This window comes from Gymnogyps californianus, chromosome 2 (genome assembly GCF_018139145.2).
Source record: "Gymnogyps californianus isolate 813 chromosome 2, ASM1813914v2, whole genome shotgun sequence".
Taxonomy (NCBI): Eukaryota; Metazoa; Chordata; class Aves; order Accipitriformes; family Cathartidae; genus Gymnogyps; species Gymnogyps californianus.
This window is the reverse complement of record NC_059472.1, coordinates 128,251,906-128,276,770: the sequence shown is the minus strand read 5'-3', so window position 1 is coordinate 128,276,770 and position 24,865 is coordinate 128,251,906. Positions and strand designations below refer to the sequence as shown.

Genomic DNA, 24,865 nt, shown 5'->3' with positions numbered 1-24,865 from the left:
CTGTAAGGATACAATTCAAGAAAGCTTAGAAGAACAGCAGCTCATTTTGCCTCCTTCTTTGAACAGACATAAAGGCAAGATAATGTGTTAATTATCATTCATTATTTAGCAACAGAAGCCTTCTGTTTGTCAACTGCATGCTGCTACCAAAGGCAAACATTCCAAAAAATGCTCTATTTCTTTGAGCCTTTATCTTAATTTTTTTGCATTTTTAATTTTGCAGCTTTCCTTTCCAAAGAAGGGCTGTATCCTTATCCTCACTTTCCAGAAAGGAATTTTGAGGCAAAAAAGAGGAAGAGCACTTTTAAAAAAAGTAAAGACGATAAATAATTTATACTTACATAGCAACCAAGCACAAAAGACCAGATTTTAATCTCTATTACACAATAGCTACACCTGTAACTTTTCCAGCTGTCCTAGAAAATATCCCTATAATTCCACCAGAGAAAAATCTCTGCAGTATAAGTCACATCAAACAGAATTACACGCATTACCAAAGTCGCAGAAAATGTAAATACAGTAAAATTTATTTAGCAAGAAATGCATTAAATGGTCTAGAAGTGGTTGGAATTTTTAATCCCCGTGCAGCTCTCAGTAAGTACTCCCAGCTTGACTCAGGGCATCAGTGCAGCCCATTTTTTTCAGCAGAGCTAAAAGCCTGGGCCGTGGCCCGGTTTGGGCCAACGACTGACCCCATCAATTAACAGTTGAATGTCACAGCCCACTAAATTCAGCAGTTCTATTTTCCTGTGTTTTATTAAAAGGGGTCCAAAGCTCTCCTCTTTTTGCTTGATTTTAGACACGGCGGTTAAAGACGATGGGCTTGGAAACAGCACAGACCGTCAGGATACTAACAGTCCTCCTCGACTGCCATTTCTAACTCTATTCTTTTTCTTTCTGTCAAAGGGGCTGTTGCTCATCATCATAATTGGAACTTCCAGAAGATAAGAGGAGAGGAGGCTAATCCGTATGAATGTATTGCATCTCCAAACACAAACCATGCAGTGCTGAAGGCGCATTAATGCACTGCAGGAGCTCAGCTTGTACAACCTCTACTCATGTTGCTCGTAGTTGGCTTACTAGCAGCCTCCAAAATTGTGGGACCCATGGACGCCTCTCAGTTCCTGGGACTGGATGTATATACCCTGACTAGACACTGGGATAAGACCAGACCTCATTACACATCACCCAAAACGTTTCCATTGGAAAGAAACCTGCGCAGACCAGGCTTCACCTGCTCCACTCTCAATACTCAAAGTGCAAAGTCCCAGTGCCTCCGCTCAGTGACACATGGTTTAGACCAGCATCTGAGTAAGGGCTTCTCCAGCATGAGTAGGGTCTGCACACACTCATACAGCATGTTGTCATTTTATATGGCATTCTACCTTCAGTTTCTAGAACAAATCCAAGTAAAAATAATAAAAAAAGTACTATTTGCCATTTTAGCAAGAAAGCAAAATGTACTTTGCATACAATGCTAGGAGATAGAGGGCAAAAATAGGAGGTCATTATATGAACACTCCAATATGCTACATCAGTTTAACCTATGGCTTTATTATGGCAGAAAGTGGTGATTGCAATGACAACAGCTAAACAAGCAATGAAAGCTTCCTAGCAAAGCTTTGCTCTTTGAACCTGCCATTACTAAGTAAAAAAACCACAAAATCTCAGTATTGCTTCTAATACTGAAATACAATTAAAATATGATTTTTAACATAGAGTTTTCTAACTCAGGGGGATTGTGTGTAATAAATCAGAACAACCCTGTGTCGTTATTTGAAAATAAATAAATATTTCCTGTAGTTCCTAAGTAAACTTGTCAAAAGTAAACTGATTGCAGACTCAGACTCTGAGGTCATAGTGCTGCCACTGATCTACAAGTGTATCAGTAGTGGGGTGGCAGACTTAACAGAACTCCAACATAGAAATGTGCATGTACAAAAGTACTTGTTTTTAAGATCACATTTGAGTCAGACTGAGCCTTAGACAGAGAGGGACCTTTTAACATGAAAGGAAAATACCTCTTTCTGTGCATGAACTTGTCCTGTGACTGTATGCTTTGTATGTGAAAACATTGTTTACTGATTCAAGGAGAAAGTCAATACAATGGAGTAGAAGGTAAAAGCAACCTCCTCGCTATTTCCTTTTTGGCACTGGCCATGAATACACTGCAATGCAGATAATCAGCTCTTACATAATGGGATTCTGGAGGACAAGGACAATGAGAATAATCACATGGGAACATTTACATGGGAACATTTACCTCCAGTTTTTACATCTTTTTGCAGGAAATTAATCTGTGATTCTGTGACTCAACAATCTGAAAGAAGAACCCCCTCAAACACTGCATAACACTTAGACTTAAATATCTGTGTGTGGAGCATAAGGCTACAATAAAAATAATTGATGGGAGTAGGACAGTAGCTAGAGAGACACTTTTAAACATGGCTCCATATGCACCAGGAATGCTGGTGTGTTCCCATGTAACGTCTGGACAGGCTAAAGGAAGTCTCCCAAAAATATACGACTAATTCCATCAGTGGCCTCTTTGAGATGTTTTTATCTTACCTGTCGTCCTGAGACGAACTGTTGCTTTGTCATAACAGGTCCCTTTAGGACATCACCTGTCCCCTTGTTCTGAGTGTTGGAACAGTAATGATCATCGGCTATAGTGATTTGCTCATTTTCTTCAGCTTCGAGCTGGCTCTGGTTGAAACGCAATGAACCTTTCAGAATGTCCTTGATCTGTTGTTGAATGGGAGGGGAAGGATGTAAGTTAGAAATTTGGAGGAATTCTGAATTTTCTAAAGCTCTGTGCAGCATGCTTTCATATACCATTTCCCCAAAATATTTGCTTTGAAGAGATAGGAAGCAAGTCAATATTCATATCTATATTGGTTAAAGATATAAATATCAGTGAAATGTGGTTGTATCAGAGTCTGGAAAACAACTACGCAAGAAATCTAAAGAAAATGAAACTGTTAAGATTATTCCCTACCTCGTTATAGGTTTAACATATGTCACGTTGTTCCTCATAAAATGTATTTTGAGGGAGCAGAGGGCAGTATAATCAGAGCTAGAGATGCTCAGCAGCATTCTCATTTTCTGTACGTAGTATTTTTTCTTTTAATTCAATGACATCCAAGGGTCGTCACATTTAAATAATGGGGACATAGGCACGATTATTGCTTAGCATAGGCAACCATTTTGCATTAAGAAAAACAATGGTGTGGCTTAAGTCCAGAAGTCGGTGTCGCACTGCCTCAGTTCTGGTTCGAGGCCTCCAGAACTTTTCAGGGAGCAAATACTGTGCAAGTCATTTGAACTCTTCATAGCTGAGTTTTACCTTTTTAAATAAAAGTACACCACAATGCTTGATGCATTAGTATTAGTAAAACAGCTACAAGACAAAACAGCAGTATACAAAAAGAATAAAAAAGGAGAAAAAAAAGAAAAGATTAATAGCACTGAAGGGTACAAGAAGGTTAAGCTAAGCAACAGTTATACCTGCTTCAAACCAGCCAAGGAAACCAGAATTTCATCTTCTTTTTCCAAGTGTTCTTGTAATATGACTTCCTGAATATTTCCTGCAACATCAAAAGAAAAAAAAGGTAAAGAGAGAAAATTCCCTAAATAATCTCTAACGTGCTGCCAACTTGCTGCTGACTGATGCTCTCAAAACAAAATCCTGTGACCTGCAAACACAATTTCGCAGACAGACCTAGAAGCTGACAACCTTATTAGCTGTGGAGGTGAGGCCAGCCCAAGCCTGGCACTGCTGCCAGGAGGCCTCCAGCAACGCCGTGCTGCTGCGGGACTTTTACTGCCCCAGCGTACCAATGGACTCTGGCTACTACTGGCCCCTAGAAGAAAACATCCACCTCTGTGGCTAACGGAGTTACATACACCTTTGAACGTGCAAATGCTTTGGAAAGCACTCAAGAACATTTACAGGAATCTACTGCAGCTCACAGAAAGGGTTAGGGTAGGAATGCAGCAATCTTCATCTTGATCCCGTGGCCACTGCAGATGCTAGTACACTCTTCTTCTTTATAAAAAGACTGAAAGTTTCATTCCCTTTCCAATCCCTTCTTTTAGGTGAAAGACCCAGCGCTGAGTAAAACTTATTCGACAGAAAGAGCAGTGCAGTACCATCACTGCAGAAGACTCCTGCCTTCTGCACCTATAGCGCTGTCCTCCAAGGATGCATTTCAATACTCTGGGTATACGGTGTTTGCAGGAGTCAGGGCTGGAGGCTGGCTAACACATCAGAGCTGGAGCTGTGGTGGTCTTCCCAGTGTCAGGGAAATCCCAGGCAATGCTGCAGTCCAAACCAGCCCAGAGAAACTATAGCTCCAATAGCTCTGCAGACTCTTTAAACTGTCAGGTCCTTCTCCGGCCTCCTAGCTCCTACTTTCCTCCTCTTTAAGAAAACAGCAATGATTCCTAGTGACAGATTTACAGAATGAGATGGTATCTGTCAACTGAAAATGACAGGATACTCTTTTGTGCCACTCCTATCTTACATACACAGAGCTGTGCCCAAATCCCTCAGTGACACTCATTTGGGAACAATGCTTTGCTGCTCATGAATATCTATATCCCAGGTACTTCACAATTAGAGCTTTGTACCATTAATCCACACCTGTATTGCATTTGTTTGTTTTTAAAAACATCCTACATGTTCAGGGCCTGAATCAGTGAAAAGCCAAAACTGTTGTCACAGATTATGCTGACAAGGACGAATACGATGACACTGCCAACTTTGACACAACATGAAGTTTCAAGTAAAAGCATTGAGCAATTTGGCGTAAGTTTTGTGTTTACAGAATAAATAGCAAAAGAATGAGATGTGGGAGACTGGACAAGAAGAAAGATTAAAAGTAGAGAGGTGGATTTAAAACCCACATATAAACACAGAAGTTTGAAATTGAGTGGGGACCAGAAATCAGTAATGGGTATAAATGATGAATGGAAAGGGCAAAGAGGAGAAAGGATCCAAGCCTAAGTACTGAATGAACCGCTAAAGAAGCAATCTAAAAAGTAGAAGGAATAAAAGAGGCTAGAGCCATGAAAGGCAACAGATGACAAGAGTCCACGAAAGGTGGTGTGATCAAGGTCAAGAGCAACAGTGGAGGTAGGATGACTCAGCTTTGCATAAGCAGCCTATCTGAACAAGGAGATCCATGTTTACATTATTTAGCACTCATTATTTACCATATTACAGCGGCGGTGTCCTGCAGCAATGAAGTCAAACGTAGTACAATTGCACAATATCTAGTATAAATTTTACATCAGAAAGACACTGCATTATGAAGGGTAGAAAGAATATAAAACTAGATCTTTCTGCAAATATGTAGCATCATGAATTGAGAGAAAGTGTAATTAATTCAACATTTTACTTGCTTTTTTACACTTTACATCTAAATTGTGTAGTCTCTCAATTTGGTAAATAAAAGATATTAATATTTACTTATAAAATAATACTTTCGATCCTGATTTGCACCGTTTAACAAACAATGTATGCTTTCCTACTTTTAAGAGGTTCAGAACTTGAAACATAAGAAGTCCAAAGTCTTCACAGGCAGGAAAGCAATGCTTAATCACAGCCTGAATCACTGAATTCAACTGTCTCTTCCATTTCTCAGCATTAGAAAGAAAAGCATTTTTATAGTGTTTGATCCCCACATAAATTAAAACCATACATTAAAAAACTAAGGTATACATACTGACTAAGCAGATAGACCAAGAAAACAATTCAAAACAAACCTCCAACTTGCTGAAGACTAAATGAGGGAAATCTAAAAAATCAGGAAAATAAGAGGAAGAGAACAAAAGCTGAAAGGCATTCCACATGATATGGAAATAACCTACTATTATTTCTGTTCTTTAGAGACGTTTTATAAGTCAGTATTTCAAAAAAATGGAAAAGAAAAGAATCTATCATCGCTACAAAAACCAGCTGTAACTGTGTTTGAAGAGCCAGCACATTGAGAAATTTCTAAGAACTTATGAATGTTACTATGATAGTTAGCCAGCAGTAAAGATTAATAAAAATGTTCGTATCATCACATACTTACTTTAGCAAGATTAATGCCAGATTTTAATACTAGTTTCAGAGGAAAAAAGATTAAGAGAGAAAAGGTTGGAAATACAACAAAGTTTTCTAATACTGAACTGTTGAATTTCTCACATTTTTCCTTCAATTTGCAGTATCTTTAAAGTACAGTATGACATATGTCTTGGATATATAGGGTCTATGATTTTTAATCAGTTAAAATCACTAAAATGTATTTTAGAAAAATTTCCACTTGGAGTTTGCTGTAAGACACAATTTTGGACTCAAAGAGCATGCTTCCACTTAACCCAGAAAAATGCCCCAAGATGCAAATCACTGTAATCAGCCACTCTCCCCCCTAGTAAGTAACAGTTGTGACATAAGGTCATAAATCGGGATGTCTTTCTTAGTACAATGAAACAGAACGAAGGTTTCCCTGTGGAATTGGCAATGGATCTTTCCTCTTCTTAAATATGCCCTTGAACTGCACGTGGCTTCTAATCTACTACCCTCATCCCTTTTGAATGCAAAGTTTATTATCTACCAAATAAGTGATAAGTATGGAACCCAAATTTATCAGTGCTCATTCTTTTTCCCTGGCTAATGAGTAGAGAGGAATTAAAAAAAAAAATCCTTAGAAGAGAGAAGCATACGGGCAATGTCATTTTGCATGAGTCCCTCCTCGATCACATCCTCCTGCTGGGACCACCGTTTGCAATCCATGTGGACTGGAAGCAGAGGTGGGAAGAAGAGGAGGGATGGCAAATGACTCGGTACGTACCTCCGCAGCTGCACTCCTGTGAACGGCTGTGCCAGGGCTCGGCAGTCCTCACCTGAAGGACTTTCAGCCAAGCCTCTTCCCACTGCTGGGGGGACCTCACAGGGCAGTCAGTTGCTGAGATGAACTGGGAAACTAAGCTCTCAAGTGCAGGCAAAAGCTTTTTATTTTACCCTTCTGTATCTCAAAAGATACCCTTGTAACTATAAATACTTTTAAAAACACTAGCTCTGTTAAGAGTGCTAGGAAGTATATTTGATATGATATTGCCCAGCTGAAGGACTTTACATTAAGCTGAGATGTATAATTTCATTATTCTTCCTTCATAGGAGATGTTACCATACTTTGAGAGAAGTGCTTTATGTATATAAATGAATTGGCCATAGATTGATATTTTTCCTTATCTGATGCTCTATATCAGTACCTCACAGCTTTAATTAATTTTTTTTTCATAAAATAATAACTATCTTTAAAAAAACCCCCCACAGATGTCAATTAGGAACTGAAAACACCTTCGTACCTGTAAAACAAACACTGATACAATGAATCAAACAAATTGATTATGTGATTTCTAGATTATTCAAAACCGAGTCCAGTTTGATTCTATGCTATAAATATCTATCTTATTGGGATAGCTATTGTCATTCAAAAGTTAACAAAATCCTATGGTACTTAGAAGACTAAGGCTAAGGTCAAATATTTCTGGCTACCTTTTTTTGTTTTTTTTCTTTCATCAAGATTTCATTTAGCTGATGCCAAATGCTTTCTGCAGAAAAAGAAAGTATTTCTGTTTCAGTGAAGTTCTTACTAGAGGAAAACAAAAGGTGAATTTTGCAACCTGTCACCCGGTGGCTGGAGCACTGCTGTGAGATGTAGGAGATCCCAGACAGCCATTACATGATTCTGGATTTGTTTCAACATAGTACTAACAAACCTCTAAGTTTCACAAAATGAACTGTCATACCCTAACCGTACTCTTGACTAAGCCTCAGAAATACTGGAGCTGTAAAACCAGTTGTTCTCTTCAGAAGTCAGCAACGTTATCCACTATTATGGCTGCCCTCAAACAAGACTCACAACCCAGGGGATGCCTTTTACATAATTGATTAGAATTAATTTTGGGTACTTATTGTCAAATGAGCAGATTCATTTAAGTTTGATAGATACTAGATCAGTAAATCAGTAACTACTTCTTCAGCGAGACTATGATCAGCTGCCTTGATATACTTTAAAGCCAACTATAACTAGAGAGTAGTAACATGCAAATGATCGCATTCTTGTTCTTCTTTTCTACAAAATATAGAAAAACAATGTATCAAGTAGTGATTTGGGTAGCAACAGTCGAAACAGCTAAAAATTAAGATGAAATGTATTTTTCATTTCTTGCTCTTACAGTTACCCCAAATTGTAAATAAGTTCACATGCAAACTCACTGTAGAAATATTTTTTAAAAAATCAAGATTTCTATTTCCTCTCCCTAACTTAATTTCTAAAATTTAAACTGAAGACATGCTATCATCCTCTGTACAGAGATGAAAGAGGAAAATAATCCACAGCAGCTCATAGCAGGGAAACTAGAGAAGGCTTATGCTCTTTGATGACTGAACTGCCACATATTGCCTGATGGTGTGTGCAGTCACTGCTGAGTTCCTTAGCCAGGGAAAGGGGCTGTTCAAAACTTTCTTCTCTGAATGTGGAAAAGCTGTTAGGCTTGGCTTAATTATTTGAGAGCCCTATTAAGTAAACTAACTTTCACTGAAAACTTCACATGCGTTCAATACAGATTTTGCAAGAAACCCACCCAGAGCTGTGTTAAATGACTGGGAAAACTAGTCTGCTGTAGACAAGGTCCTCTCAGGCATCCCTTCATGCCCGTCCATCTGGAAGACAGACCTGCACCTCTTCCCTTCCACCAGAGAAGCGGGAGATAGGCAGAGCTACAGCACCGCAGGATGAAGGCACAACACGGGCTTAACTTTATACTGACACAAAATCAGATGGAGGTGCCGAAAACTGAACCCAGGGATAACTTTAACGTCCTTGTTCTCTTAGGTTCTTTGTTTTCTCCTGTACCACTGGCTTTTTGCAGTGCATCTCTCTCCTAATGATTTCTATTTTAAGCCGGTCTCTGTGGGGCCTTTCCAGGAAGATGACTCCTGCTGAGAGGAGCTAACTCGAAATAGCCGCAAGCTTTATTATGAATGCTGCCTTTTTACTACTAGTTCCTGATCAATGACTTATGAACAATTGACAGGGCCAGAATCATGTTAATTCGACTTTTTTCACCCTTGCTTTCCACTACTGAGAAGACAGCTCAAACTCAGAATGCAAAAGCACCTTCTCATTGCCAAGGTAGGCAGCAGTAAGGGGAAAGCTGAGTGTATTACTTCACCTCCTTATTCTTCCAGAAAAGGAAAGCAAAAAAATTCCAAGGTTCCCATAGATGTCAAGGCACAGTCAACTCTCTGGACTCATATTCCAGTCCTTTTGTATGACCGTTTTTATGAAATCAGGGTTTACAGAAAATGCTTCCAACATTTCCTGCACAGTATACTAGCGATAGCAAGACTGCTTTTTCACTAACATTAGAGGGCTGGAAGGATGGACTGTGAATTTAGCTTCTGATCATCAGTTTTTCTCTCTTTTCACAACAAATACTTCTTTCCTACCTGAACTTGATCTGACTTTGAGCAGGAAAACGTGCTCTTTCCTTAAAATCAGACAGAAAACCTAGAACTTAACAGTGGTTTGTGGCCTTTCTAGAAAGACTACACTGTATGACACAGTGATATTGCTGTTTAATAATGCAGCTCAGGATGTTTCCAAATACTGCATTTTCTTTCCAGCATTAAAAATATAAATGAGAGGAGTTAAATTTCCTTCTCACACAATTGAGTTTGTGATCTAAGTGTTGACGAAGGCAACACCACTAAGTAGCCTAACTTTCATTCATCTGTCTCACTGTGAATGTCAACTCTTATTGTAACAATTATGCATTACAATTATGCATTACATTAAAAGCATCACTTACCAACATTTGAGTGTTAAAGAATTTAAGGATCTTAAAAATCTTAAGTATTAAATTCTTTGTGAAGTATCGCATTCTTTAAAACACTTATTGTAATATAAATTATGTATTTATATAGTATATACTTCTGATTCATGTGTCATGTGTGGAGCACCAACACTTTATCAATATATTTAATGTGTGGTAATGCTTGTGACATCAGAGAAATATGTGGTAAAAAGTCACCAACCATCAAGTCACAGCAATGCACAAAATTGCAGACGTGCAGGAAATGAGGTTGGTAGGGTCATGAAGTCATTTTGTCCATCCCTTGCTCAAAGGCATGATCAACTCCTAACTATGAACTCTGATTTACACATGATAAGCAAATTACGCTTAACATATACCTTATGTCCGTGTCAGTGCCAAGGTATACCAGGACAAGAGTGTATTCCCAGATATGCTGTGCTTTCAAAGAGAATATAAAAGAGCACAGGCACCGTGCCTCCCATGGCAGGTGACAGAGCGCACTCTTCCTACGAAGGGCTAATTTTTTTGGAGAAATTTTGGCCCTGATGGTGATGCTAGAATGTATCATCCTACACTCCTTACATGAATGTACAGTGCTGATCATTGTTAAGACAAATGACATCTGTGTAGTAGCTATTGTTTCATGTGCTCCATATTCCCCCATCTCCATTCTGCTCACTGAAAGTCTTTACCCATGACTATAAACACCTACTAGGCCCACCAGCCTCTGAGCACCTCCAAGCAACATATTTTTCTTAAAAGTTCAAAGCAAGTTTTTCTCCCTCTCTCCTCCTGCAGAATTGCTCTTTTCCTATTGCTTTTTACATTCACTAGAAATAGAAAAATTACTCTGGTGTGAAGTGACAAGCAAATGAGAATTTGTTCTGCATAAGTGACAAACTTAATAGCCATAAGAAATTGAAATCTTTCCTAAGGGGAAACTGTAAGTTTTCCCTTCCTTATGATCTAAACACTTCCTTCATACTGCAACAGACTGCAGACATTATACCTTAAAATTGCTATGGTTGTCTAAAAGACAGTTATTGTAGATCATGTAAAGATTTCAAAAATATAAGGTTTTCTACTTCTTGTATGGCTGAACTCATTAAAACTGTTTCTGATTTTACAAGCAGAATGATTTACTCAAATACCGTTGTGGTAAATGCTACAGAAAAACCTGGATAGATTGAGAGTTTTGAAAGCAAACATCCATAAATGCCTGAAATTCCATTTAAAACATTCTTAAGGAATTTTCTATGATGCATGTCATATATAGAATAAATTACAACAAACTGTGAAAGCCATTTTTAAAGTTTTCTATGAGATAATTTTCTCCAGTATAGAATTATGATGTTATCTCAACCTGTGTTAATAAATACTTCTGAATATATCACCATGTATTTTCCTTTAACTGATCATTGTTTAGAGTTTTCCTTATCTGTATGAAAAACACCGTTGCAGTTATTAGCTTCTACTGTTCTGTCAACCTAATTGCTTACGGTGAGGACTTACGGAAACAATTAAGCATACAAATTATTTCATTCCAGTTAGCTTTAGTGTTTGCCCTGTGTGGAGAAACTCATGTGATGTTAAAGCATTACGCATCTGGTTATTTCTGTGTGTAAGAGAAGTATACCCTGTTGCATTTTATGCTCTTTTCCACTGTAAAGACTTTATCATAAAAGGCTACTGTTGCATACTTTATTCTTGAAAGACTGAGGGTCAAAGAATGTACAGTAACTCCTCAGACAACTTCTACATTTTGGATCAGGTACATCAACATTAAATTGTTTAATTGATATTTAATAACCTTAACTGAACAACTTGTATTGAGAGTGTGTGTTGATTTTAGTCTGTGCAAGTTTTGCCTTTTTAAATAGCAATATACTAGACAATTATTGATTAAAATATTGCATGCAAAAGGTTAGTTTACATTTCCCAATTAAAAAACATTCACAGTTTTCTGTGCTATGAAGCTGGTAAAATTGTGCTGCCATTCAGAAAAAAAGGATGTTGCAACTTATTTCAGATTAAAATCTACAAAGTACCCATGATTTAAGTCTTGGATAGTTGTTTCTTCTGAGGTGAACTGAACATCAATGAAGACAATTGATACTGACACAGGAGATAATATATACATCCAATACATGTTACTGATGCAATTATTGTGGGTGCTGCTCAGTAAATAGTATGTTTCCTACAGCTATGCTAACGTGGAAGAAAAGCTAAAGCATCAAAACTAAAGACTATTCTTTATTAGGAAGGAACATGCAGTTTGAAACAGGCGCTTTCAACTTTCAAGTAGCGTACACAAATAAATTATGGATCCTGACTACAACTACAGGACTTTTCAGTTCTCTTTAAGGGTAGAGGTTGATATAGCAAAGACACTTACTTGAAGTGCCATCTCCAGGAGGCAGGGAAGAAGGAATGTGGCTGATTTACAAACCTCACTGTATCATTCAAACTATTTTGTGTTAATCACTCACATGTATTGTGTAACTTTTTTTTGGTAATTTTTTGAGACTTTTATGATTACCCTGTGGCTATTCCTTCACTGAAGAAATCTCAGCCTATTAACTATATTCTCTCTGTTCATTACAAACTTTTGTTTCTAACCTATGGCATTTCTGTAATAGAAAAACATACTAGGGTCAAACGTGCCTTGAGGAGATGGGCCAGTACTCCTAAAATCGGTGTTATGCTATTAGAGACTTTTTAAGTATCCACAGAGTGTATTTGGGTTTTGGGTAAAAGACAACTGCAATTTTTGTTTCATTGCCTGAGAAGCTGGATGTCAGAAATGAATGACTTGTACAGTATGTCCATTCAGTAGTGTCTGGAGTTGCACATGAAACTGTTTTGCCTCTTAGAAGAGACTTTGACTTAAACGAATTTAAACAAAAAGAAGGTACCCCGAGACATATTTGTACCACTTATTCAGAAGTTCTTAGGAGTGGATTACTGACAGGAGTGCTGGATTTGCACCCGGATCATAACTGAAAAGCAAGTCAACCCAAGCTGTGAAGTGTGGTTACGTTCACATTAATAAAAATAATTAGAAACGCATGTTAAAAGAAAGCCATTTCCCTGTTTGCCTTCATTTTGTTCCCTGCACTTTTGAATGTCTTGCGCAGATTTGATAAATGTATTGATTTTCTGTTTGCTACCTCTGTACAGTTTTGAGTCATGCTGCTGCTGTCTTCTGAAGATGGGGACTTCCCCATGTCACCTGGCCCCTCTACCTACTGCAGTCCCCTTTACTGAAAACAGTTGTTGTCTGGGATCATTCAAGTAGCTCTGTGCCCTCCCTCTAATGATGCCATGTATTCTGAACATGATGGGCGACCATGAAAGGCTGAACAAAGTGTGAAGAGTGAAAGAAACGTATCATATATGCTCCTGCTCACCTGGTTGGTTACAACATAGCTATAATGATTTAAATTAACGGTGGATCTTGAAGAATATAATAATAAACAAACCAGTGACTATGGTAAGGTTCAGCTATAATAATGCCAAAGATCTTTATGGAAATAATGGGGAAATTAACAATTCAGTCATGCCAGAATTTAGCTTCTGCCAAGGTTTTATTCCTCTAAAGCTGACATCAGAAGAGAAAACAATGCCTAAGAGATGCTGGGAAGGAAAGGGTGGATTGTCAGTGGCTGTCAGCAGCAGGGAGATGTTCACCACACAAACGGAAGGAAGCAAGAGGCCAATGGAAGTAAACATTGTGACAGGAATTCACTGAAAGTTGCAGGGAAAGCTGTTAATTAGGTAATGATGGGATGCGTAAGCTTCATTATTTTAATCTTCTCCTTTTCATCCAGACTACTGGGATGAAAGCGTCTGTAGGTGCCTACCACAGTTGGACTTTCAGGATTGGCACAGTTGTTGTTGAAAGAAAGTAGCTCTCTGTCAGTTGAACTGTGTGTTTTTGACCTTAAGAGTTTCCCTCAAGGGACAAAAAGGTGGTTAAAATTCATGGGGCATGAAGAATTACACTTTTATTCTTCCTACATGTATATATAGCATGACCAGAAGTGAGAGTCTGAAAGTCATGCTATACAACAAATACTTGTTTCCCAGTAACCATTTCTGTATTCGGTTTAATAAATTTGTTAATGTTCTTTATTTTTAAGCTGTTTTTATACGTTATTTTACATCATTATTCTTAACCAAAGGAGCAATCCCCTTAGACTCACAGGGCAGTGTTTGATGTGGCCTTTTTTACTTATAGCATTTCTAATCATACTGGGTTTATAAACTATGGATTATTTTATTTATGTCCCAAGCATAAGAGAACTCATTTAATGCACTTACTTCCTCAACAAATGCTAAAGTATTTCATTTCAACCCAGGGCAGCAGAATAATTTCCATTTCATTTTATCCTTACAAAAATGTCATAACCTTTCATCTCATCACATGATACATAAAACAAGAATTCAGTACCATCTTGCATACATTTAACAAGTACTGCATCCAGATCTATACTGGGCAATATATCAGCCCCTAAATAATGAGCAATTAAGTCAACTTTCTCCTCTCCCTCTCCCACTGCAAATGATCCTTATAATGACATGCATCCTTGTAACAATTGCATTGACTGTTAAAAGAGGGATGAATTCAGTCCAATTAAGCCTTTAAAGGTGCTATTTCACACAATAACTAAAATTATACTAGCAACTATATCCTGTAAGTTTTTATTCCTCTATTTTTATATTTTTCCTTCCTTGCTCATGGTGTTTGCAATAATCACAGTGAAAAGGTGGCTTTGTACTGTGTTTAATAAGTCTTCCAAATAGTATTTGTCTGGGAGATGTCAGGCAGCATAAGTGTAAGTGAATCTTACAATGGCCAGCATTGCCTGATGGCCGTGGCAGGGACACGCCTGTGATCCCATCCAAAGGGCTCTCAAAAGACTAGCTTTCATTTTTTTGTTACTGTGATGCCATAACTTCTGGGCATTTTGTAAATAGGTACAGTTCTCTACAGGCTACCTATGAAAGCTGAGAGCTGACGTCATTCCAGTGGCAGAATGCCGGTGGTGTTTAGAAGAATGGGGGATGAAAACTTCACTTTTCCACATCCCTTCCGTAATCCACCCTGGAGGGGCAGAGATGTACTGGAATACTGGTGAAGGACATAGCAACATATTACAGACAGCAGAAGTCACATTAGAAAATGCACCCTAAGGACAACCCAACCAGCCCTGTACAGGTAGCTCAGATAAGGATTTATTTGCTTTGGCTTAGTGGAGCCAGCATGCTTAAGCATAAACTTACTAGATGCGTGTCAGAGCTGAGAGGTTTTTGTGATGTTGCCTCCAAGACAAGAAGTGATTTAAAAACCTGGATATTGAGCAACGTATTTCTGAGACCCACCTGAATGTCTCTGTAGCAGCTGGCTCAAGTTTAGCAGTACCAATATGAAGATGAAGTTAATAAAACCAGGCAGACTTATGTTTCTTCTGTATAATTGGGTACCTTTGCACATATTTCTAGGGTGTTGCGCAGAACCCTGTGAGCTAACTCTTTGCAGAGCTGGTATGAGTCGGCAGGGCTTATTAGCTGAGGCTCTATGCTGTGAGAAAGCAGCTAAATTGCTTCTGAATCTCAGCTAGGTGAGGAAGCAACCTTCTGCATTTACATAGTGCTGCCCTTAAGCACAAGCAAGTGTGGAATGACCTTAGTTTCTCTACTTTCATAACCTGATAAATTGCCCATCAAAAAAGAATAGTTTCTATATAAAGATCCCCATATCCAAGTTAATACTGAACCAATGTTCCTTTAAATTGCCTCTCATGGAAAGGACTTCCTGTACTACACATGTAATTATTTGGTAAACTTTCACACACTTGGAGGTCTGAAACTATGTCTCTGGTGGAAAAAAATGGTAGGTTCATCTGTCTTAGAGAACAGTGATGGATCGGTTCCTGTCCCTTATAAACAGAGGACATTTTAAAATTCAGCACTTTTCTCTCTGGAACAAAACTGGCAAGCTCACAAACATCCTTCACAATCTCTCATATTAGTACTTGCCTACGGAGGACTGATACTTCTCCAGGGTTTTCATTTACTTTTTGTTAAGAGGCCGTGCTTTAATCCTGGGCTGGTGCTGACATGGTCCAAACCCTAAAGATACTAGAATAGCAGATGGTGTCAGATGGCAGTGTCATTAACTGGTGTCGCTTGAACTGCCGTTTAACAGCGCTGTGTTGGCTTGAGCCTGGGATGCAATGAAGCTTTGCTCTTTGAGATCCTCCAGATTGACTTCATGTTGAACTAACAACCCACACCCAGTTCCATGTCAAATGTGAAGGACAAGTGAGGAGCCTTCCAGCAGACACCACGGGGCCTTCTGAGTGATGTTTGGGTGCATGTCTCTTAGACAAATTATTCATGATCTGCTCTAAGACATCAGACAGAGGTCACATTTACCAGGGAAAATAGTCTTCTGAATGCACTTGCTAGCTTGATGCTTTTCTTTCCACAAAGTGAAAGAAGGGAGGAAACAATCAAAATTCTTCAAAAAGTAAATAACATTATGACAGGTTATAATATTGTAATACTTAACTGCTATATTACAGCTTTCTGAATCATTGAGCCTTGAGGTATTTATGTGCACTAACAGAAAAGTACCTCACAGAAAGAAAAATACTGAAGAACATTACCGTATTACTGAATGCACCAGGGACAATATTATTTCCTGAAAAAGGCCGGTGTATGTGAAAAAATAACATCAAGAAAATGCATCTGTGATGATGCTGGAGCAGTAATAGCTATGGCAGCTATACTTTTTCACTATCAGCTGAGTAATATTCTGCATTTATATTGCGAACAAAGCTGCAGGACAGCCTTACAAGATGGGATGTATCTTCATTTCATTAACGGAAAAATTGAACACAGGATTTTTTTTTTTTTTTTTTGAAAGCCATGACAAGCTTGTGAAAAAGGGTGGGACCAGAAGTAAAATCTGCCTTCCTATCTGTCCCTTTTACAGATAAAAATGTCAACATTTGTCCTTGGAGGCATTAAAAGGCATTCCACCTTAGCAGTTCTTCTTTAAAGCTCTTTCTAATGCACAGCCCTAAGAAGGAGACAAAGATCACAGAACGGCTTCCCTCCGTTTTGTAATCAAAAGCCTATTTCTAATTTCTACACATAGCACTAAGTAGTAATATTTCAGAACCATCATTCATTCCCATGGTAACATCCCCTGATATTACAAGCAGTTAATTATGTCATTGCTGTGTGGTACACTGTGTGGTTTATTTACGGAAGGAGATAAACATTTAATGAAAGCATCTTTGAATATATGAACAAAATAAAAACTGCTGTTCTATCCCTCTGGTCTTTCCTCACGCGCTATGCAAAGAAAATGCAGTATTAGCAGATATCTGCTGAAACCTATAGAAATACAATGTTCTTGGTAAAGAAATGTGATATCATTATATGGCAACGAGGAGAATTCTGCCCAAGTTTTTAATTAAACAAAATTATTTTCTAAAAAGACATCACATAAAAATATACTTGGTATAACTGGATTTGATATAAACAGATTATAAATTACTACGGATTCAAAACAGAATAGAAGACTTCATGGTTATTTTGATCATTTCTGAGCTACAACACATGACATCTCTGTCATGAAGTAACTGCCCCTGACTGTCATCAGGATCCCCCTTGTAAGGGAAAGAACCTGAGAAAAGACGGCCAAAAAATTCTTAATTGTTTCACTGGAAACCACAAAAAGAACATTCTATAGTTGTTTGATATTCTGATTTATAGTGCCAATTAAGTAATTCTGTGGTGAATGGTCACTGGATATGCATTTTTATAAGCTTGAATTAATATTGTTTTGTTAAAAAGTGACCTGCAAATATAACACAGTCAATACAGGAACAAAGAATATTAGTTGAGTAATAATGTCTGAAAAACCTGTTGAAAATGTCAATCTAAAAAAAAGTGTGTGGTTTTTTTTTGAATAAGAATCTTAAACTTTATCAAATTTAAAAGGCAGGCCTTAGACTAAAAACTGACTTACTGATAATTCTTTAAAATGTTGCCTAACTCTTTGTTAAAGGAATTAGTTCTGTAAGGCTCCTCAAATTTTATGTATCTGTATGTTTTTATCAATAATTTAGACAACTATTAAATGTATGACGGCTAAGTCTGCAGTTAGAGTGGTAGAAGAAAACAGAGTACATTACAGAGTTACCTGAATTATTCAGCTAAAAATCCAAATGACAAGAAGTGAATTTTAATATAATCAAATGCAAGGAACACATATGGAAATAAACATTTGCTGATTTTACCTGCAGGATAAAATCCTCTGTTTGAAAAGATGTGATTCACCAAATTTTAAAGTTCATCATGGATTATCACCTCAACCTATCACTGTATCAAAGAACACTAATGTGATGCTGCATTAAAAACATTTAAAAACAGGAATGCCACCTAAGTGTAGAGAGATGACCTTCCATTTGCTAAGTAACCACTGTGCTGAGCCCAGTGCTGGTACAGCATATCCTGATCTCATTAACCCACTTCAAAAGGCGTATGAAAACTCTGAAGAATTGAAAGGAAGACCACGAAAATGATTGGGTCTAAAAAGCAACCCATATAAAATGAATCTTAAAGTGTCCTACCTAGCAAAGACAGCGTTGAGAGATTACTTAATCACTGTGTATAGGTAAGTTAAATGAGGATTTTCAGCCTTGCTATCAAGAATGCTACAAGAGCCAAAAGCTAGGTGATGAAGTCAGAAAAATTCAGCCTCACAGGAAGAAGTAATATCCTTGAAGTTAAGTGTCCTGACAATTTACAAGAGGAGTGATATAACTCATCATTATCTGTTCTGCGGTCTCTGAAATGAAGCAATTTTCATGGGTAAGAGATACCTGGGGGAGAATCAGACCAGGTGCAGTAGCAGCCCCTGCTAACTTTTCCATTAACCCAGAACTGACCAGATATCCTGTGAGTTTTATTCTGCTGCCACTCCTTGAAGCCTCGAGCAGTGGGTGGACACTGGAGATAATCCTCAGGGGGTGTTCTGTGATGCTATAGAGAATCCATTTTCTTGGACAGCCTGCTGGCATGTCCTGCTCAGATCACCAGGATGAATGTGATGGACAGACTTCTGGTCAGAATGCATTTTGCACAGGTCAGACCAGCAAGAATCCTGGTATTTTTTTTCCTGCCTTCCCGTGGATCATCTGCTGGCTGATTTGGGGATACCTAACGTCATCAGTTTGCTACAAATGCAAGCGCAGAAGCTGTGAAGGTTGGTGGGATCTCAGTCTCTCTTGTGCTCTGTTTATCATGCATAACTGTTAATTGCTATAGGATTTAAACACATTAGTGTAACCCAAATTTACAAAGTTAATAGCCCATGATGTTGACAAGACATTCAGGAATATTGTGAAGAAGTACAGGGAGTGGGACTTAGAAGAAACTAGGCTGGAAGGCTCTGAGAGCGCTGCAGGGGTGCCACGATGCACCCGGTGCACCCCCACAGCCAAAGCTGTATAAGGGATGGCTTTCCCTGTCCTGCGAGGGTAACAAACTGCTCCACAATGCTCTCTGGAGACTACTGGCCCTATATGTTTTGGTTTCTAATATATTTGGGAAAAAGAATTTAACACCTGGATATTATCACAAATCTTTTGCTTTCATTTCATGGATCCAGTGCCGAAAGGCAGACTACTTCAAGTATCTTTGTCTGGGTTTATTCTGATCTCTAGTCCAGAGCCACAGCTGGTGAAATCCTTATGCTTGTACTTGAACTGACACCCCTGCTAAACACTCCTCGTCTTCTTTCCTAAAGGAAAGAAACTTCAGCTTTTCTTCTTGACACAGTAATCTTTTCCCTATCATTTCAGTAGCTAATAATTTATCCCTTTTGCTTGCTTCTAGTCTCATCATTGCTCACGTACCCTCACAGAAGCAATACAATACATCAGACTAAAGCTGGTGGGGTTAGAGGTTTACACTTGGCTTTTGAAGGCTGTGATTCCAAACTTTCAAATAACACAGTATTTATAGCTTTTCCTAGGCTCATAACAGTGGCTACTAAAACACTCACATAAAAGAAAATGAAAATACAAGTATAATATGGCTTTCACATCTGATCTTTTTGACCTGGCAAATGTAGGTATCATATACTTAGTTCTACCCACTGAAATATTCAACTTTAATTTATATTGCTTAGATGTTGCAGGCTATAAATAAACCTTAAAATTATTGCAGTTGTGCCCTGATTCTTAACAACAGTGCTTTTTCACATAACTAAATACACTAACAGTTCAACATAGTTTAAAAATGCTGCTTTTATCAAAGCATAGTTAAGCATATTTACACCTGAATTGATTGAAGCTTTTTGTTTACTTTCTCTGATTTGTCTTGGCAATATGTAAGTCGAATTTAAGATTGGAGTCTTTGCTGATTCTGTTCCCAATATATTGACTTCTATCTTACTATATTTCTCCTGGTCTGAGCAAAATATTACAAACTAGCCAGCCTATAGTAACACATTTTTACATACTGAAGGTGATCAGCATAGATTGTGAAGATGCTACATTTAATGAAAGCATATGAATTTTATACAACTATCACTGCACGCATCAAGTATCATTCTGGGACTGTTGAACTGCAAACGGGATTAAAAAATGTAAGCTCACATGCTGTGAGCTCCAGTATGTCTCTTACAATACAAGAAATCTTAGGAACAGACAAAGGGCATCTGTGCCAAAATGCCTCTACTTTTTTTTTAGCATCATCAGTGGCTATCATACTCCCAAGTTTAGAAGTATGACAGTATAAAGATACAGTGGTTGGCAGCACCTGATAGAACAACTGGGTACATCAATTCAATCTTCTTGATGGCTTATAAAATAATATGCACTGTACTACATAAATGCTATTCTAGTTCTAATACAAACATGAAAAGAGCCTTTGCAAAGATTTACGGGTTAATACAGGGTACTGCACTTACCAAGATGTGTGTTCATCATCTTCGCGCAGTATTTGCACATGGCTTCCAAGTCGTTTAGCTGTCCTTGTAGAAATGAAATCTGGGCTTCCAATTCCTCCTCCTGCAATTAAGAGGTTATTAGCATTAAAACCCACCTTTTTATGATACACAGTAAAATTGGTAAGCTAACCCTTGACATGCTTAGACATCTTCTAACTTTTCCTATTCCTTTGTTCTTGAGAAAATTTTGGAAATAAAGAGAATCACCGTCCAACTGTATTTGTCAAAAGACTCAAATTCTTTTGTCATTTCATGGAAATAGGGCTTGGTTTTAATGTTTCAGTGTTTATTAATACTACCCTTTTACCTTCTAAAGAGCCTAATAAACATCTGCCTACATTGATCCAAGAAAGGTTAACAATTCATATTTCTTTTACAGATTAGCTACCTGGTTTTTCTTGTGCAAACACAGTACCACAGCAATGGCTGAAAAAATTCACCAAATGAGAAAAATTCTCATTTCTGGCGGAGTAATTTCCACAGCAATTCCTTTGAAACCTCAGAAAAATTCCTTTTTTTAATTTCAAGACATATATTTTATGAGACCTAATACCATACCTCAAGGATGCATTACTGCCATATATTTTGGCTTTTTTATTTGTGTAACACATCATGCTCTATTTGTATAAAAAAAAAGCCCAGCCAACTGCAATGCCTCACAATGTCTTACGTAATATTTAGGTGAAAACTATTTTCAACTCACATACTATAAAGCAGTTACTGTAAAGTATTATGTTTAATAAATATGCATCAAGTGTAATCTAAAATATGAATTAAAAAAAAAAAGATTCTTGACTTTAAGGCCCAGGAGAAGCATTAGTATCTAGCCACATGCCCTGTATAAGCAATGGGAACTACCTCAGCTAAGAATTTCTCTCTTTGCCAGTTTACAAATGCATCCAGTCTCGACTTTGAAGACCACACTGCAGAGAAAGTTCACCACTCCTTTAGAAAAATTCCTTCAAAGCTTAGTCACATACAGTATTAAGCAGTTTTTTGTTCGTTTAAGTATGCAATTGAATTCAAGCAGATAAAGGCAAAGTAACTTTTTAGCCTCCTGTTTTTCTTAAGAGTTTTGCAGTTCTTTCATACTCTTGTTTGATGGAGATTGCTGAACATTACAGTATGAATTACATTTCAAATGAAAAAAATCCAAAACTGATCAGCAAGAATAAAGAGAATGAATCAATCATAATTTAAAGGTACAAGTGATCTTAATCTCCATCAGAAACTGAGTCAGAGCCAAGCAACGGAAACTTCGCACTAATATAGCACAGATCCAAAAGCAATTGATAAATAAAAAGAAATTTAACAGTAGCATTTTGCAAGATCTACCAATATAACTTTTTCCCTACACACTTTGCTATTTCCTTAAATTAATATACCCTCACCTTATTTTACTCAACCTTATACTTTGACCACTTAAGCCTCAAAGGGATTGATTTTATATTGCCAATTTATAGTTGCTGAAAGACTAACCTCCTTCAAAGTCTGCAGTTCTGTCATAGCCTATACAAGCCTATCATCTGCATTGCTATTTCTATTCAAGCAATGTCCCCGCAGAAGACCTTTTCCTAGTACCTACAGCCAGTGATTGCAAGCAGTAATCTACCATAAATTTTAAATTGCCAGTGCACTGCAAGTGCAGCTGTAAGATAGGGAAAGGCGACAATATTTGAGTATTTTACTATAAAATAACATAATAAAATTCTAAAATCATTAGCCAGTAATTGAAACCCAGTTTATCTCCTACAAGTGAATAAGCAAACTTAACTCTGGTAATAAGTATTTCCATGTTTCCATGACTATTTTTTTCTTATTCATGGATCAGAACTGCAGTAAATTGATTTTAAAATGCTTTTGGGCAGCTCTATCCACTTGGGCAGATTCTGAAACTAACCTTTTCGACTGTACAACAGTACCTCTTCATTTGGCAAGTGAGACCAGTGCTGAGTAAACTACATCCACTGTTCTTTCAGCTCGTTAGGATCCAGCATGGGGAGCAGAAACGTTCAGCAGACCCAGCACCCACAAAGAGGGTACTGTGGCCGGGAACTCACAGACAGTGCAAGAGGTTTCCCGCCAAGTGGGAAATCTTGCACAAGGCTGAGTGAACGCCCTTGGAGTTCCTGACTTATCTGGCACCCTCAGGAAGGGCACCAAGGAGTGCTGCCAGCGGGATGTGCAAATAAGCAAGACAGTTCACTTGGCACTTGACACACGAGAGACCCAGATGTGCTATTTGCACAAGAATACAACACCCAAATGGTGATGACTTGCCACAAGACATAACCCCTGCCCCTGCTGTCACCGGCAGTGCTGTGGCAACCTCTGTGCAGATGGGCCCCTGAGGGTGACCTCCCTGGATGGAGGTTTGCTCTGTTGTAGTTGCTGTAGCAGCAGGTGACTAGCTGCAAGATGAGGCAAGTGTGTTTTACTGCATCAGGGGTGACAAACGGATGACTGACAGGATCTTTCAAGGTGTAAAACCTTATGCAACAGACAGGGAAGGTGCAACTGAGGCAAGATGCAGTGGGAAGAAGACATGCACTCCTAAGAGGGTGGAAACTGGAAGCTTGCGACTTCTGGCAGCAGGAGGGCTGCCCAGTGGTGCAGGGCCCAGGCAGCAGAGGGGAAGAACAAGCTCCCTCAGAGGAAGAATCCAGGTTGGACACCATATCAGAGCGCTACCAAGAGAAAGTGATGAGTGACAGTGAGTGGTTGGTGACTCTCTTCCAGCCAGACTCATCAACTAGGGAGGTTTCTTGCTTGCATGGAGCCTCAATTTGTGGTGTTGCCGAAAGACTGTTTGGGGTCATCTAATGTTCTGACTTTTTTTCTGCTTATTCATGCATACACCGATGACATGGTGATATGAAACCATTTAACTTCAAAAGTGACTGTAGGGCTCCTGAGCAAGGGTGAAGGGGACAAGAATCCGGGTGGTGTTTCTCTTTAATCCTATGGCAAAAGGGAAAAGCCTGGATAGCAGCAGATGTATCCCATAGACCACATATGGCTACATATTTGGTGGTACTTGCTGGACTTCAACTATTTTGCTTGTGGCACCCAATTTGATGAGGAAAGACAACTTAGAGAATAGGTCTACCTGGCAAAGAGAGGGAAGAACATCTTTGTGAACAGACCTGCTAATCTAGTGGGGAGGACTTTGTCTGTCATAGAACAGGGACCTAACCCAGAAATACATGAGGAAGCAGCACATACGGACAAGGTACGCAGAAGGTCCACTTGGCTGAGTAAGGAGTTTCTTAATGAACAAAAATGGGAAAAGCACATATGGAGATGGAAATGGTGGAAATGGAGAGCACGTATGTGGAAACAATGACAGGAAACAAAGGACAAGCACACAATCATTGTTTGGGCACAGGAACAAAACTAGGAAGGACAAAACCCAGTTGGAGCTAAAATTAATCGGGGACATTAAAGGGTAACTAGAAGGAATTTTACAAGTATGAGAGCAGTAAAAGGAGGTTCAAAGAAAATGTAGGTCTATTGCTTACTAGGGGAGATAAGATAATGATAGATGATACAGAAAAGGCTGCAGCACTCAATATCATTTTCGCCTCTTGCTTTTTAAGCCAAGTCTGCTACCAGACCTCTGCATGTACAGTTTGGGAAGGTGAGGGATAGCTAAGAGTGAGGAGGGGCAATAGGTTGGTGAATACCTGAAGAAGCAGTGTGTGTTCAAACACATGGGGCCAGATGGGATACACCCATGGGTGCTGAAAAAGGTGACAATGTGATTGCAACACCACTGGCTATCATCCGTGAAAAATCACTGTTATTACACGACATACTTGATGACCGGGGAAAGGTTAATTTTATATCCATATTAAAGAAAAGTGAGAAGGAGGATCTAAGAAACTATACAATGGTTGGCCTCACCTTACTCCTTGGAAAAATCGTGGAGCATGTCCTCTTGGAATCAATTTCCAA

The 24,865-nt window shown here is 38.5% G+C and overlaps 1 protein-coding gene across 2 annotated transcripts in view; it reads right to left on the bottom strand.

Annotated features, from left to right (window-relative positions):
- Window positions 1–24,865, bottom strand: part of TBC1D5 (TBC1 domain family member 5) — a 311,060-nt gene that overhangs the window by 8,003 nt on the left and 278,192 nt on the right. For both annotated transcript variants that reach the window (XM_050891710.1, XM_050891711.1), the window contains exons 20-22: window positions 20,870–20,969; window positions 3,508–3,587; window positions 2,569–2,745 (exon numbers count right to left, since the gene is read on the bottom strand). In XM_050891710.1, coding sequence (XP_050747667.1) covers window positions 2,569–2,745; window positions 3,508–3,587; window positions 20,870–20,969 — 357 coding nt within the window. The remainder of the gene's footprint in view (window positions 1–2,568; window positions 2,746–3,507; window positions 3,588–20,869; window positions 20,970–24,865) is intronic.